Genomic DNA, 17,823 nt, shown 5'->3' on the forward strand with positions numbered 1-17,823 from the left:
TAAAGTAAGAAAATCATCTTCAAATGCTTTCATTTCCATGTCCTCTAAAAGACGTTTTCAAACTATGTACTTCCTGCCCATAATCCAGTGTTCTGTGTATTATGTGTGTGTGTATTTTAAATATATGTATCAAAACAATGACACATAGTTTATGGAAAATGTCACAATATCCTAACTAATGAAACCAGAGCTCAAATATGGGCTCAAAAGGCAAATCAGACTTTGTTTCATTTTTTAAGATTTTTTAAGTTTTTGCTTTTGCTAGACATTCCTGCCTTTTCAAATTATCCCTGTTAGATACCTTTCAGGTTTTTTCAAGGTTTTGTCCACCTTGAAAGCTTTTACACCGTGGGGCAGTGCACCATAATTACACTCTTTTGGGTGAGAGAAAAATCTTTTGTTCCTGAAAAGGGTAATAATTAAAGAGAATCTGTAGAACACTGATACTTTCTCAGGAAGAGGGATTTCAGGAAAGAATACAAATGCGAAGTTAAAGATCTAAAAATTGTCTGCATGGTAGCCCTAGAAAGTTTTGCTAGTCCTCCAGAAGTAGACAAACTCCAGTCTGAAGACCAGTAAAAGAGCAGCTTTTCACCTTGCAGAAGGACTGAGAAGAAAACTGGTGACCTTCACTCCCTTACACAGGGAGAGGAATAATATCTGACTGAAGTGTCTGAAAGAAGGAAGTAAGCATATGTGACTCTGCTCACTGGGCCTTGCTTAAATGGAGCTAGCTGCCTGCCCTCAGGAAATGTGCTTTCTATCTCTGAACTCCAGTGACGTTGTCCTGTCTGGATCTGACTTTGACGAAACGAATAGGTTAAGTGGAAGGGAAAAAGAAGGAGTAGAAGTGGGGTGAAGGGTATGCCAAGAAAAATATTTTCAAAGCAACTGTGGCCAAATAAAACATTTTATCTATATCATGTCTGTGGGGACAGAAAAGCCTTAGGAAAGGTATATAGGGGATCAAAATAACAAGTGAAGTTTAGGACTTTTGGTTAAACCATGGGGTGCCTGGGTGGCTCAGTTGGTTAAGCGACTGCCTTCGGCTCAGGTCATGATCTCAGGTTCCTGGGACTGAGCCCCGCATCGGGCTCCCTGCTTGGCGGGAAGCCTGCTTCTCCCTTTCCCACTCCCCCTGCTTGTGTTCCCTCTCTCGCTCTCTCTCTCTGTGTCAAATAAATAAATAAAATCTTAAAAAAAAAAAAGAAAAAAAGACTTTTGGTTAAACCAGGATGGATTTTTAGATTTGCTGGATTTTTTTGTCTGGTGGTAGGAGGTCACTGTGACTGCTATCAACGGGGAAAAGAACTATTTTAAGAATAGAAAAACTTAAATCAGAAAGCAGACCCATTTGGCCTAGATGTGGGTGGGGGTGATGGGCTAAGGTAGGTCTTAGTTTGTAGGTGCAGCTGGGTCTTAGGCATGCAAGTACCCTCAGGCCTTAGAGAGTTCCATCAGTGGAGGCTGGTCCTTTGACAATAATAAGTTTGGATTATCAGACTCATAGTATATGGGTTCAGCCCTTAAGGCAAGGTATTTACTCTCTAAATCTTAAAGTTTTATGGCTAGTATTTGGGTAATCCCACAGATATACTAACCCTTTCGACTCACTAAAAAGTGGAGCACAAATTCAGAGGTCCTAAGAAAATGCTTTCTGAAGGACATATCTCAGACTATGGCTGTAAAAGAACCTACAAAGGCATGAAGGTCTCTAAAAAAAATTAGGCAGAATTAGAAATATAGATACACATTTATTAAGAGGCATCATAAGTTTGCAGGTGGTATATAAAACTAACAATTAGATGAGATCACCAAAGGGAAAAAGTTATTAACTACATGAATGTGTATTTATGTATGTGTATTATATATGTAGGAGGGAGATACCCAAAGGAAGAGCAAATGAGACTTTAGGAAGGCATAATCAGATAGAGGAAGACAATCAAGAGAAGATGGCTTCAGTGAGAAGAGTTTTATGAAGGAAAGTGATCAACACTGATAAGTTTCATTAAGTATCAGTAAGAACTGAAAAGAGGTAATAAAATTTGGCAGTTAAGATGCCATTGGTGATCCCTTTATAGTTAGTTCACTGGAGTAGTGGGGGAGTAGGCAAGTGATCCTGGGCTGAGGACTATAAATTTTAAAAGTAGAGTCAACAAGACATAGATTATTCTCTTAAAATATCTGGAGAAGGAAAGCAAAATACTAAGTCTGAGGTAAAGTCTCATTATAATTATAAGTTACCTTGATTAAGTTGTAGGCAGAGGGTAGGAGTTAGTGAAACTGCAGACACTAAAGATAAAAGAATATGGGGGAGGTGGTAACAACTGATACTAAGATCCCAAAGAGAACAGATGAAAGCAGAATAAACCATGAAGATTCAAGGAAGTCTGGAGGTACAGAAAACAGGGTTAGAAATTCAGTCTACATCCTCTATTTTTTCACAAGGTACAAACCTAGACCTCATTTCACTTACTGGGGAACTGCTATATGTTTCTGAGTATATATGGGGGAGGGTAGAGGCTTTGAAGAAAAGAGTCAAGTTGTAGAATAACCTCACTGTGGAAAAGGAAAAGGCCCTAACTCAACTGGTGATTTCTAATTCAGGTTTCAGGAAACAAAGTGATCTTTGAGAGTTAAGCTTTTTAAGATGAGAATTTTAGAATCTGGGGAAAGGCAGTCCAGACTAAAGAAATACCATCTTTGGTCCAGACTAAAGAAATACCAAAAATTTACATATATGAAAGTAAACGAGATAATGCAAGTAGGAGAAAACCATAATGAGTGATGAGCCTGGAGAAGTAGTAAGCTAGGAGGACCTGAATGTTTGGATTTTCCCATGCAGACAATGAAGAGAGACTGAAAGTTTTTGAGGAGGGTATAAGGTAATCCCACCTGTGTATAAGAAAACTATGGGAACTGTGGAAAAGTTACATTGGAATGGAGAAGGATTAAAATGAAGGCAAAAGGTGACAGAGACAAAAATATTTATTTATATAGGGAGACCATTAAGAAGCCCACTGCAATACTTCAGGTGAGGAATGGTAACTGAGAGGAGAGGATGGAACAGAGGCTCATAGAGTGACTGCCAAAGCTCAATTAAAGGTAACGATGATGATGACAATGATATGGTTTAATATGTGGAGGGTTTAAATGTACCAGGCACTGGATTAAGTTAATTTACTGCATGAATTCATTTGATGGATATAGGGAATGAAATGAGCAGCTGAAAGTAATAGCAAGATTTCATTACTGACTCATGAGTAGCGATACCAGTAACCGAAAAAGAGGTCAGGGAGGATCAGGGGAAGGGAAGGGCAGGATCCAACAAAAATCAATTGGTAATTTGCTATGTACTAAACACGGTTCTAGTCTTGGAACTAATCAGTAGACTAGATAAAATATCCCTACCCTCATGAAGCTTATAAAACATAACATTTAGTTGGGTGGGAGGGGAGGCACACAGATGACAAACATAATAAATACATTACACAGTTTTCAAAAAGGTGTTAAGTACAATATAAGATACAGAGAAGGGGAAGAGAAGTGTGTATATGGGGACAGGTAAGGGGTTTTGATTTTGGGGTGGTTTTTTTTTTTTTTGAGAGACAGTAACGAGGTGGGGTGGGGGCAGAGGGAGAGGGAGAAAGAATCTTAACCAGGCTCACCGCCCAGCACCGAGCCCAACACAGGGCCTGATCTTATGACCTGGAGATCATGACCTGAGCTAAAAAATCAAGAGTTGGATGTTTAACTGACTGAGCCACCCAGGAGTCCCAGGGGGGTTCGATTTTTTTTTTTTTTTTTAAAGATTTTATTTATTTATTTGACAGAGAGAGACACAGTGAGAGAGGGAACACAAGCAGGGGGAGTGGGAGAGGGAGAAGCAGGCTTCCCGCGGAGCAGGGAGCCTGATGTGGGGCTCAATCCCAGGACCCTGGGATCATGACCTGAGCTGAAGGCAGACGCTTAACGACTGAGTCACCCAGGCGCCCTAAGGGGTTTCGATTTTAAACAGGGTGATCAGTGTAAGCCTCATGAAGGAAAGGTTTAAGTGAACATCTAAAAGATGTGAAGTATTTCAGGCAAAGAGGACAGCCAGTACATAAGCTTTATGTTCAAGGAGGCCATTGTGGCTGAGACTAGTAGAAAATGACTTCCTAAGAGAGTATCAGAAGTCTTGATCACCTAAGGCCTGGCAGGGTGTTTTAAAGACTTTATCTTTTACTCTGAGAGAAATAGCATGTAAGGTTTGAGCAGAAGAGTGATACGATTTGATTTAAATGATTTAAGAGGTTGGAGAATAGACTGCCAAGCACTGATGGAATCAGGGAGGTCAGTTAAATTACTACTGGGTAATACAGGTGAAAGACAGTATTAATGACTTGAACCAGGGTGAAAAGTGATTAAAAAAAAAAAGTGACTAGGATTCTAGATATAATTCTAAGGCAAAGGTAACAAGATTTTCCAACACAGTGGAGGATAAGAAGGAATCAACAATGACTTCAAGGCTTTTAGCATAAGCAATTACAAGACAGAGTTGTGCGTCTGGGGTAGGCAAAGATCAGGAGTTGACATTTGGACACAACTATGAGATCTCTAATTGGTATCCAAATGGACAGGTTGAGTAGCTAGTTGGATATGAGACTGGAGTTTAGGGAAGAGGTCTGTGCTAAAGATACATATTTGGGATCAGCTGGTATATACTTAAATTTAAGAAGCAGAATGAGATGAACAGTGCACGAAGATGATCATGTAAAGAGCTAAGGGGCTTGCCAACTAAGGGAGGAGAAAAGGAGGAAGTAGTAAAGGAGACATAGAAGGACCATCCAGGGAGGCAGGAGAAAAGCCAAGAGTGTGCAGAGCAATGGAGGTCAAGTGAAAAGAGTACATCAAGTGTTATTAGGCTTAGTGAGATAAGGATAAAGAACTGAACACTGCATTTGGCTACATGAAAGTCACTGGGGACCATAAAAGCAGTTTTGTTGGGGTTGTGAGAGTAAGAGCCTGACAGGAATAGATTTGAAAAGGATGAAGAATTTGGGGCACCTAGGTGCAAGAGTTGGTTGGGTGTCCAACTCCTGGTTTCTGCTGAGGTCTTGATCTCAGAGTTGTGGGATCGAGCCCCGTGTTGGGATCCATGCTCAGCATGGAATCTGCTTGGGATTCTCTCTCCCTCTCCTTGCCCCTTCCGCTTATGCTCTCTCTTCCTCAAATAAATAAATCTTAAAAAAATAAAAAAGGATGAAGAATTGGAAATAGCTAAAATAGATGAGTTTGCTGTCATTGTTTAGCTGCAAAGGGGAGCAAAGGAATGGGCTTGTAGCTGAAAACTGGGAAGAGGGAGTTGGAGGAATCAAAAGGATTTTTAAGGCTGGAAACTAAGCTTATATGATGATAAGAATGACCCAAGAGAAGAAGAAAAATGATATAGGACAAAGAAAAAAGAATTGCCACAATGTTTTTGAGTAAGGGAAACCAGATCTAGTTCACTAGATGGACTGGTTGCAAAAAGTTTACTTAGTAAATGGGAGGAAGAATATGGATAGAAATTCGTGGGTGGGGAAAGTCTGACAGTTTACTTCTGATGCTTCAGTTTTGTCACTGATGTAGAATGCAAGGTCATTAACTGAAGGTGAAGGAGAGGATGTATTGGAAGTCAGAGGATAAAAGAAAAAGTAATAATGGTCTAGACGAGTGGGAGAATGAATTAAATTAGGGAAATACAGTATAACTACTAGGCAGCATTAAAGAATTTATTGTCACCCATTTAAAGTAAAATTCGTCATCAGGGTTGAATTCTTTTTCCTACACATTTAGTTACTAGGATACAGGTAAGAATAAGAAGAAAGAAAAGAGTAAGGAACAGCAAAGAGTGGTAGGATAGATGAATCCTACAATATATTGGTAGGCAGTGTTGTCTGGATTGTTGAAGGGGGAATTCCAGAGGGAGTAAAGCTGAAAAGATGATCAGAGAATGAAATGTATAAAATTAAGATCGTGGAATTGGCATATTAAAAGCTTCAGGTGATGGCAAAAAAACCCAACTGAAAACATCTAATAGGAATATTTTAAAAATATACCCTATACAGCTCCCTAAAAGGTAATGCAAGTTTACAAAGAAAAAAGTAGGGGAAGAAACAATAAGTAATAAAGTGGAGGGGTGAAACAAATATGTCAAAAACACAGACCAACAATATCCACTAAGGATACCAACAGCCATGAGTATAACCTAGTCGTTAATACCCTAAAAGAAGAAACAATTAACTGCAAGAGAATTCCACAGTTTGACCAGATAAAATGCTCCAAAGCAAGGATTCTTTCACATAATAAATGCTCAGTAAATAAATGTTTGCTGAACAAGGATAAGGGAATCTGATAAATATAATGGGTAGTATTTTCAGCAGCAGTTTTTATAAACCTATTAACCCAAATTTTCAAATTAGAAAGGCTGATCAAATAAGCACTTTTATATAAGCAATAAATTACCTATACAGAACATGCAACTTAGACCAGACAAGACCAACTCCAGTGATGTTCCTAAATCAGATATGGTGGAGCCAGAATACACTGTTTCAAAGGCAAAAAAAAAAAGTGTATTTTCCCAGATACAAGTCATAAGTAAAAATAAGTGAACGAAACCCTATCAGATCTGTCTGATAATTTTTATTTTTTTAAAGATTTTATTTATTTGACAGAGAGACACAGAGCAAGAGAGGGAACACAAGCAGGGGGAGTGGGAGAGGGAGAAACGGGCTTCCTGAGGAGCAGGGAGCCTGACACAGGGCTCGATCCCAGGACCCTGGGATCATGACCTGAGCCGAAGGCAGACGCTTAACGACTGAGCCACCCAGGCGCCCCAGTCTGGTAATTTTTCAAATAGAAATACTGGTCTAGAGTTCAGGTGAGAAGAACCTCCTCTGTAATCTAGAATTTTATCTCTACACCACCCCTATTCAAAACTGTAAAGTACCAGTGCATGCAAAAGAATCAATTTACATCTAATTAGTTTATGATTAAGAATTATTTATCACTTTGAGTTTTAATATTGTGGAAAAATATGAAATGACATTTGAAAGAAGTTCCTTTTGACTTGCTTTAAATCTGAGGTTCTTGAAAGCGTTAACATCAAAGTTAAGAAATACTGCAAAGAATTCAAGGAAATGACACTTGCGTTGTTGATAATCGTAGGAAAATATTCTAGAAGTATCAAATTTAAAATATATTGACAAGTGAAGAAACTTATTCTATAAAAATAAAAGCACCAAAATACAAGGAAATATGTATAAGGATTTTTATTGTAACATTATTTGTAGTGACAAAAAACTGGAAACAAACTTACTACGGAGTATATTCTGCAGTTACTTAAAGCACTATCAACTGACAATATCCATCAATTACTGGGAGAGGGAAAAGCAAGTATTAGAGTAATGTGTTCACATGATTCTTTTTTTTAAAAAAAGTGCACCATCTCCATATGTGTGAATATTCATTCGCTCAAGAATTACCTATTGAGCGCCTATGACATACGAGGCACCATTCTGTGGTACATGCATTGTAGTGGTAGAGTGAAATAAGATAACTAAATAAAATACAGTATTTAGAATGTTACACAGTGAAAATAGAGAAGGGAAGAAGAGTAGTAAGAGTGTTTGGGGAAGGGAGACTAAAAAAAGAGGCAAATGAAGGGACATTTAAGGCAGACGGCACAGAAAGAGCAAAAAGAGGATGGTCAGTATGGATGGAGCTAAGTGACCAAAGAAAGTAATAAAAAATATATATATAAGATCTGGGAGGTGTAAGAAGTATTGTGGGTGGGCAGACCACGTACATTCTTAAAAGGTAATTGTAGAGGTGTAGACTTCAGTTACCATACCAGGTTTTTAACTTTCGTTAAATGTTACAATGGTGACGTATGTTTTTCTTTAGTTATCTTTGCATATTTCACAGTTTAAACTGAACACATTGTAATAAAGAAAAAAACTGAAGTTGATTGAGAACAGATATTTTAAAAAAGATGTCTCCTATAAATTGCTTCCTGACTTTATAATCTACAGGTATGCAATAAATTCCTAGATGTATTTACTGTAATGTATAAATATCAAGGCATGAAAAAATTAAAGATTTTATGTAAAAACAGATACGTATGTCTCAGCTATAGAAAGGATGCTTTCTAGATTTATAAAAATGCAAAAAGAAACAGTATCATGAAATAACTTAGAGACAGGAGAGTTCTAAGATGTAAAAATAGGAGAGTAATGCCAAAACAGGATATTATAATACTTTGGGAACAAAGAACCAAGAGGTGGGTTATGTTCAATTAAGAGTGGGAACCTGGGAATTTGGAATGAAAAAAAAACTGGGTTCAAACCCTACTATAGCTTAAGCAAGTTACTTAATTTCCCACAGATTTAGTTTCTCCATCTGTAAGAGGAAGGTAGTAATATTTTTTAGTGAGAAGACTAAAATAATACATATTTTATCATACAACTTGGCCTTATTATATTGCTTGGTATTTAGTAGGCATTAAATAAGTATAAGACTGAATATGAAAATAGGTCAAGTAATTGTTATAATGATTATAAATATCTACCTCTCAATGTGCTCATATTCTTTTAAAATTTCAAAATGGCCAAAAAAGCTAATTTGTTTGATCGGAATTTAAACCAGATCTTTTTAAATGAAGAACCTCCAATATTAAATATATTTTCTGAAAAACAGCAGTGTATTTTCACATTTAAATTAGAATAAAATCTTTAAAATAATTCATTTTTTGTTTACATAAGTTGAAATTTATAGTTTAACAAAGTCAGCAAATACAGTAAAAAAGAAGGGAACTGACTCAAGTCAAAAAGTTAAAATTATCACTGGATACCCTTTATAAATTTAAACAGTACTTGTTAAGTTTTATAGCAGTTAAAAAATTTTTATAGCATTTTTAACCTTTTTATAAAAGATGAAATATGGCAGAATATGTATTCCAACTCTTTTCCTGCTGTGATTACTATTTGTATTACATTCTAGAATAGAGTCATTGATAGGAAGGGGGAGAAAGGAGCTACAGGATTGTCAAAACCAAATGTTTATAGTATTTTACTCCCTATGGAAATAGATGGGAATGATGCTGTTCTACCTGAAAGAGAAAAGTATAACACAAATCATCCATTTAAAAAATGTACTCATTAAACATTCCACCAAGTGGTTGTAATTCACTGGTTGGTTATGTGATGGTAATGCATTCGGTACGTCTGATAAATCTGTTGGCAATAAATTACAAGGTCTAGGATCAATGAAAGATCAATTTGGATGGGGATTAAGAGACCATTCGTTGAGGTAAGACTAAACTTGATTATTGAGGTTAGGTTTTCTGACTTCCAGATCAATGCAATTCCTATAATAAAATTTTGTTAATTTGATTACAAAGAAAGTTATTTTAATGATATTTAAAATAGTCATAATTCTCTCTACCTGAGCCAAACTTGGGAGGAAAAAACATGTGCATTGGTTAAAGCAAAAACAAAATGAAATAAAACCAAAAAACAATAGATTACAATTAGGGGGAAGGCAAAAGAGGAAAAGGAACTTTTTATATGTAAAGGTTATCATTACCTTTTCCAAGTCTAACTCCTCTAATAAAATGCTGGCATTTTTGTTTGCTTCAGCAGCCTGTCTATCTTTGGCTTGTACTATTGATTCCATACAAAGATGACACTTCTTCAGCATCTCCTAAAATAAAAAATTAAGATGTTTGCAGCCTCAAAAAACAATTCACATTTAGAGAGATTCCTGAAAACACGATGATAATTAAGGTACTTGAATGAACATAAGCAATAAAAATTAGTGGTAGGGCAAAAAAGGGTACAATTATAATATGAATGGTGTATATTTTGTAAGTTTATTTCTTTATAATCTCTACATCCAACATGGGGCTCAAACTCATGATTCTGAGATCAAGAATCTCATGCTCTACTGACTGAGCCAGCCAGGCACCCTGGTATATGTTTTTTAAAATACACAAGCAAAGAGCCTCTACTGTCCTTCAAAATAATATCCATTTGACTGGTACTTTGGAAACTAAAATTATTTACTCCTAACATTTCAATGGAAAAAATCATAGAGCAAACAGAGCTGCAATACTTTATGCCAGCTGGTTAATGGGCTAAAGGAAAAGGTCAATGTCAACAAAAAAATGGGTTTAAAAAATGTTAAAGTACTTAATTGGCAGGAATTGTTCTCAAAGATTTAAGCTTTGTTGCTACAACTTCATGTGCAAGAATCGCACTTAAAGAAATCATAGACATGGGTACTTACATACTTTTCTCAGTGATTTCATTCTTAGAACACACTACTTAACAGGAAAGGGCTATTTCCCTATTGAGACTAACGCCTTATTTTTTATCTCCCCACCTCTCCAAACAAAAAAAAAAACAGGAATGTTAATTATCACAGAGGAATGTACAGGCAGGGAAGACAGTGAATTAGCTGTGTTAAATAAAATCCATGAAAAAAAGAGTGCTCACTATTATGTAGTAGAAAGACATTTTTGGATTCATTGACCTCTTTGCATTTTCAGAGCCATGTCTTAGGATTTTATTCAAACCTAAGTATAAACCCCAAGTCAAAACATCACCAGGGGAATACCCCAATTAGAGGTCTAATAGGATTTATTTAACCTTCTTTACTTTTCCTGCAAAAATTCTGGCCAATTCATTCTTAAGCTGACAATTACTCCAATACTGAAGACATTAAAGTTTTCTTGCCCATGACTGTAAATAGAACTATGCTCAGTTTTGTTTAGGTATTTAAAAAAAAAAACCTACTGGGCTTGTTCCTCTCAGAAAAGGTTATCAGTTTGGATAAACATATATATATAAATTATAACACTGATGAATAATGACAATATTTGCTTTAGACTGTTTAGTGTTTACATAAAAATTTAATTAGTTCAAGTACTATTTAAAAAATAAAATTCTATTACAGAGACTGTTTTATTGCTTTTTTAGGTAAGTAAATAATCTGAAGCATCTATGAAATAGAATAGTTCATCTCCAAATACTAGATAAATGAAAATTGCTATATACACACATTATTGCTTAGACTAAGGCTTTTTTCTTAGTGCGAGACACACACATATATATGTATATATGTGTATGTATACAAGTGTGTGTGTGTGTGTGTGTGTGTGTGTGTATAACCAAATGGGATCCCTAACTCATATAGTGGGATGAGTTTAATCAGTATTATTACCTTATCAGTGATGGTTGCTATGTATCTCATACATTCAGAATCTGATGGAAACTGATTGACTTCTTTGACTAAGTAGCGCACCACCTTCACATGACCCTAAAAAATAGATACCAATGTCAGATTGAAAACAGATTCTAACAGGATTCAGTATATCTATAGTCTGTCTTATCTAAGATTACTTTGACATCAGTGCCACAAAATAAAGTCTTAATTAGATATTATTTGCACTGTAAATGAAAAAGAGACAGACTTTGGTTCTGATAAGTTAAATCTACACTGTTCATTTTCATCCCATCCTCCAAGTAGTACAGAATAACCTGACCTAAAATTATAAACAACAATTAATAAAAAAACAATAAACCAAAAATCAGTATGAAGAAATGGGGGTATGTCTGAAAGAAAAAAAAAACAAAAACAAAACCTCATTTGTTTCTAGCTAACTCATAAGTGAGCATCCTAATTCTAAGCATTAAAATAGTAGAAATAACAATTTTGTTCTTTATTTCAGATAAAAATGGAATGTACAGCACTGTACTAGAAGCATAAGAGGAATAAAATACACTTTCCTAAAACATGAGCTATGATTATATTATTCACAGTTCACTAAGCTCAAAATCCTTAGACCAGCGCTCAAGAGACTCTAACTTTCTCCAATCTACGCTATTACTCTCTGAACACAACGCCTACAAATTAGCCAGTCTGGTTAAACAGACTGTGTCTAGTATATTTCTCTATCTCTTCCTTTCCACCACCTACATCTTTTTAAATTATTCCTATCTTCTAATGAATAGTTCAATGCCATTTGCATCATTCCTTGCTATCTCGCCAACACTTCTACAGTATTTAAACTATATGGGACACCTCACACAGTTACCTGACTTTGTGTGTGGATCTTACCTCCCCAATTAAATTCTACATTTCTTAAAAAGTGCAACTGCTGCACTCTGTACAATGTAATATCCCAACCACTACAGTTGCACATGGCATAAGGTACTAAAAAAATAATGGAATGAATACAAAAGAATATAAAAGATGAACATTGTTCTTAAGGAACTAAGTCTATTTGGAAAGATAAGATATATGCATGTTAGAGTAATAACAAGACAATTTTAGTCAAAATGAATGACAGAAATAACATTGCAGAACTTCTACAACTTTTAGGTGATTAAGTATCTTACTGTGAGCTCAAATAGAATTGGAAGAGTTTCTGCAGAAGGGGAGATTTAAACTATACCCAAAGAATGAATAACTCTGGAAATGAGGAAGGACATGAGTATTTCTGAGATGAGAACAAAGGTGATGTGAGAGACAGCAACAATGAAAAGACCAAGCAAGGAGAAGACTCTCCACATCAAGGACTCATAATGGGAGATGAGCTTGAAGAGCACTAGCTTTATGGTGGCTGTGAATAACAAACTAAGATTGGATTTCAAAGGATGACAAAAAAGGAAAAGGTTCTAGAAGAGGATACTAACATAGTGGAGAGGTTAGGAAGATTAACTTGATAACGATATATTAGCTTGCTTGGAGAAGAGGTAGATAGTCAATGATAAAGCATAAGTTTGACTGGTGGGGAAAAAAACATACAGAGAGTCAGTGTCTAGGTAGTCTAGAAAACCTAGGGAAGAGGTGGTATAAAGCACAGGAGCCAGAGAGAATTATAAGAGAAAAAGGAGAAAGATGATTTTTTGCAATTATATATTAAAAACTTTCAATACAACAAATAATTTGTAATCTACCAAGGGATTTTACCTACCTGCCTCAAAATGACAAAGCTCAAAATTATAAACCCTAAAATAGTAACCCAGTTTTCCCAGTAACAAATTAAAACTGCATTTAAGAGACCAACCAAATCATTAAATGAAATTACTTATACACAGCTCTGTGCTATGCATTATAGGAAGAAAAACAAAGTTTCTCTTTCACAAAATTTATTTCTACTTCTGACTGTAGTTTGTTCGATTTTCAGTCATTTCAAAATACTGGTAGCTGGGTTTTCATTATTTAATTCTCTTATTCCTAGTAATTAAAGCAAATGATTATAAATAAAATCAATTTAAGTTAATTTTTTCCCTGCTGTGCTAATACAAGAAAACATTCATCCGTAAGTAATAAGTTACTCTTAATTGGATTTACATTTTGTGAAAGATTAAGTTTGCAACTAGATTTTGAAAATACTTAGAACAACTTTTTACAAGTTTACTTAGCTTTATTTATCAGTATCAACATTAATGGTTTTTCTGGGATACCTGTATCTACCTTTCAAGTGTTGCCATCAACACTGAAACACATCAGTGTTTATTTGCATATTATTTTACCACTTTCATAGTAATCACTAAACTATATACCTTCTAGCCTAAGTGAAAAACATTCAAGTGAATGAGGATGAAAGACTTCTACCTTCCTAAATGCTGCCATAAGAGGAGTTATCTTGCGGTTGTCTGCTGCATCCACATCTGCACCTGCTTGCACCAGTAACTGAACCACATCAAGATGTCCACCATTTGCTGCTAGCCACAATGGAGTGTTCCCCTTCTTGTTACGTACATCAATGTGAGCTCCCCTAAATGAATGACACAGATGTCATTGTTTAAAATGAAATGGAGTGACAGAAATTAACAATAAAAATCAACTATAAAATTATGAAAAATATTCTATGAAAATTAAAAATTATTTATAATATTGAGGGACTAAAATACATTCTTCTCTCAAAATTACAAAGAATTTCTGGGGCGCCTGGGTGGCTCAGTCGTTAAGCGTCTGCCTTCAGCTCAGGTCATGATCCCAGGGTCCTGGGATCGAGCCCCGCATCGGGCTCCCTGCTCGGCAGGAAGTCTGCTTCTCCCTTTCCCACTCCCTCTGCTTGTGTTCCCTCTCTCGCTGTGTCTCTCTCTGTCAAATAAATAAATAAAATCTTTAAAAAAAAAAAAAAAAAAAAAATTACAAAGAATTTCTAATCATCAAATTTAAAAGTCATCAAACTAAAAAATAATCATATGCTAGTAATTGCTTTTCTTATTTTAAAAATAATGACTGCATAATTCTGAGTTTCAATCCTGAGAAAATGTGAATTTTATTTAGTAAAAAATAAAAAAGTACATCCTGTTAATAGCATAATCGATACATTAAATAAACAGTATGAAAGAGACATAAACAGTATCCTATGAGGCACTTGTATCTATCTCATATTACTTGTATGCATGTATTTGTATTATGTGGCTTCCGAAAAGAATGAATCTAAAAATAACATGCAGGTTTAGCACACAGTGGGCATCATGGTAAGTAAGACTCAAGGTGAATAACAGGTGATAGGAGCCACTACTAAACACTACTGCTTAGGACACCATGCAAATGTCTTCAAGACTGTTAAAGCAGGAAATCCAAGTACGCAGACAAGCATCTCTGGAAGACTGGCAGGCAACTTCTAAGTGACTGAAAGCGGGAATTCTCCTGGATTCTTTCTGATACCTTGAACAGTTCCAAAACTGTCACTTAAAAGCCCTGTTATTTAACCAAACAAAAAACAAGAAAATCAACAATAAACCTTAGACTGCTGCTAGGCTTTTAAGATTTCAAGTGATACTCTTTTTTGAAAACTCAAACTGTGTGGGAGATGTGAATATGGAGGACAACAGCTGGATGTTCAAATAGCTTATTATAGTGCTTTAAAAGTATATACACACCCAAGAAAGGAAGAAAAGTATTTTTAGGTTGCACTGAAATAAATCAGACAATGTAGCATAGCTCTGGATAGGTGGAAAATAACAGAAGTAGGTCTAAAAAATAAAACAAAACATGCACTTGTAGTTTATAGAGGAAGTAATCACATTTGATTTTTTAATAGTACAATATGACCAGAGAGAATAGAAATCACTAGTAACACCACAGTCATGTATGAAGAGTATGGTAATATCATACCTGCCAATGAGAAGCTCACAGAATTTATAATGCCCTTTATCTGCTGCTATGGTTAAAGCTGTATCTCTCGAAGAGGGCACTGGAGGGGCATTAACATCAGCACCTTTATCCAAAAGAACTCGGCCCACCTCTGCATATCCACCAGAGGCAGCTTCCATTAGTGGTGTGAGGCCAGTCTAGGTTTAGTGAAAACAACAACAACAACTACACATAAGAGACTGAAAAGAGCTAAAATGTTTAAAGAACAATCTGGGGAGCAACATGATACAGTTGTTGCAAAGATTGACAACTAAATTTCAGCACTGACACCACCAGCCTGAGTTACAGTGTGATCTACTGAACGATATTCTATGCAATGCCAATTTATTGTGAAAAAAAAAATTGTGTAAGATGAAAGCACTTGGCATATAACTGGCGTTAATAAATGTTTCCTCTCTTCTTTCCTAATAGTACATATTTTCTAGCTGATAACCCTAATGTCATTATTACCTATAAAAATTTATTGTTGAGGTATTTTCAAGAGTGCTTGAATACACAGAATGATTTCTGATTAAATACATGTAAGATAAATATGTTACTAGAAAATAATAATATAATTAGCATAATGCTACTGTACACCTTAAATATTAAAGCAATAAATCCATGTATAAATCTCAGACTTTTTCTTACCTTAGCTCTGTGTTCCACATTTGCTTTTCTATCAAGCAGAAGACTAACCACTTCAGTTCTTCCTTGGAAGCAGGCTAAGGTAAGGGCAGTGTTCCGATTGGTTTCTATTTGGGCATTTATGTCAGAGCCCATGTCTAACAGGAGCTTAACAGCAGCTGTGTGCCCATTCATAGCTGCTAACATCAGAGGAGAAATGCCCAATTTGCTACCAGTTCTGGGGGTGGAGGTATGGGGAGAACAAAGAGAAAGAATAAAAATTGTAAATGTCCCAGAAAAATTGGATGAACTCTATAGAGAATTCTATTCCAGGATTTATTTAAGATTCTTTGTTTTACAGGATTATTTAAAATAATAATTTTTCTCAGCCCTAGTAAGTCTGTGAGATACTACCAAGACTCCACTAGAAATCGTTTACCACCTTAGAACTCGAATACTTTCTGTATCTCATTCAACATAATGACTTGGGCCGAAAAGTGATTATTAAATTATTAAGTTATTATTAAGATGAATTTTCCATCCTAAAGCATATACTTGCTTAATAAAAACTCCTAAGAAAACTGTGTTTACTCTTAGCACCATTAGAAATAGAGTAAGTTATGTTTTTTCAAGTTTATATCAATAGTTTTAAATACTTAAATAAAATTAATCTTAAAATAATCTCCAACAATTTGGATTCTAAATTTGTAATGAAGGCATTTCCTAAATATGGCATTAAAAATATAAGTGTTCTACAAATAGCTTTATCGTAACACTCTTAAGGGGCTTATAGAGAGAGAATAAAACTTGCCTAGAATTAATCTCAGCTCCTGCATTTAGTAATATTTTAATAATGTTCACATAGCCACCAGAAGCAGCCAGGCTTAGAGGTGTATAATCAGAAACATTCCTGTGCTCTTTGTTTGCCCCTCGAGCTAACAATAGCTCCACCACCTGAAAAGAAAAGAGGAAAAGTTGTGTTTTCTTATGGTGAAACAATTTGCAAGGTGTGCATTTCTGATTTATTTTTCTGATATATCGTAGAAGAAAAAAAAGAGGAAAGTCCTTTTTTGATCCTTTGCACAAAATCGGCCTCAAATGATAGCAATAGGTCTTAGAAGCAACAGAAACCTAGCTTCTCAATTAATATCCATTTTGGAATTTGCTAAAATGACACAGTGTGTTCATGCAAGGTCTGGATCTCAGATCTGCTGGATCTCAGTGTGCTGTTGTGCAATGCTATTTTAAAAATTACTATTTATGTTATTATATCACATAGTGGTAAAATAAAATAAGAGTTTTTCATTTATATATGTAAATGTCTTTAGGATTTTTTTTTTTAAGATTTTTTTTTTTAAGATTTTGTAAGCTTGAAATTACAACCCTGAGATCAAGAGTCTCATGCTCTAGCGACTGAGCCAGCCAGGTGCCCCTCTTTAAAATATTTTTTTAAATTTATAATCAATAGCTAAATGTTTAAAAACTTGGAATAAAGCTAACGCTTATTTTTTCCCCAACATTACAAAAATTTCTAAACATACAGAGAAGTTTAAGAAATTTACATATACTCACTACCTAGATTCTACCATTAATATTCTACTACACTTACTTTATCATTATCTATTTGTCCATTTTTTTGATACATTTCATTTCAAAGTAAATTGTAGACGGCTGCAATTTTCCTTAAAATACATCAGCATATGTATCATTATCTAGAATATTACTTGTTTTCAAATTTTGGGGGTAAAATTTGTAACTTACAGCAAACGCTCAAAACTTAAGTGTACATTTACTGAGTACTGAACAAATGCATAAAGCTAATGTAACCTAAATCCCTGTTATTTACTCATGCCCCTTTCCCAGTTAATCCCACCTATAGGTTAGTTTTATCTATCTTAGATCTTCATATAGATGAAATCAGTGTTTGAGAGTCATTTCTGTGTATTGTGTAGCATTCCATTATATGAATATACAACAATTTATCTATTCTCCTACTGATGAACACCTTTGAAG

At 35.2% G+C, this 17,823-nt stretch overlaps 1 protein-coding gene across 1 annotated transcript in view; it reads right to left on the reverse strand.

The window, feature by feature from the left end:
- The window catches only part of ANKRD17 (ankyrin repeat domain 17), a 161,601-nt gene that overhangs the window by 23,746 nt on the left and 120,032 nt on the right, over positions 1 to 17,823 (reverse strand). Inside the window, 6 exon segments of the mRNA XM_032400529.1 lie at positions 9,610 to 9,726; positions 11,248 to 11,343; positions 13,648 to 13,810; positions 15,166 to 15,341; positions 15,835 to 16,048; positions 16,622 to 16,764. Coding sequence (XP_032256420.1) covers positions 9,610 to 9,726; positions 11,248 to 11,343; positions 13,648 to 13,810; positions 15,166 to 15,341; positions 15,835 to 16,048; positions 16,622 to 16,764 — 909 coding nt within the window.

The sequence above is a fragment of the Phoca vitulina genome, unplaced genomic scaffold (assembly GCF_004348235.1).
Source record: "Phoca vitulina isolate PV1807 unplaced genomic scaffold, GSC_HSeal_1.0 scaffold3, whole genome shotgun sequence".
NCBI classification, from domain to species: Eukaryota; Metazoa; Chordata; class Mammalia; order Carnivora; family Phocidae; genus Phoca; species Phoca vitulina.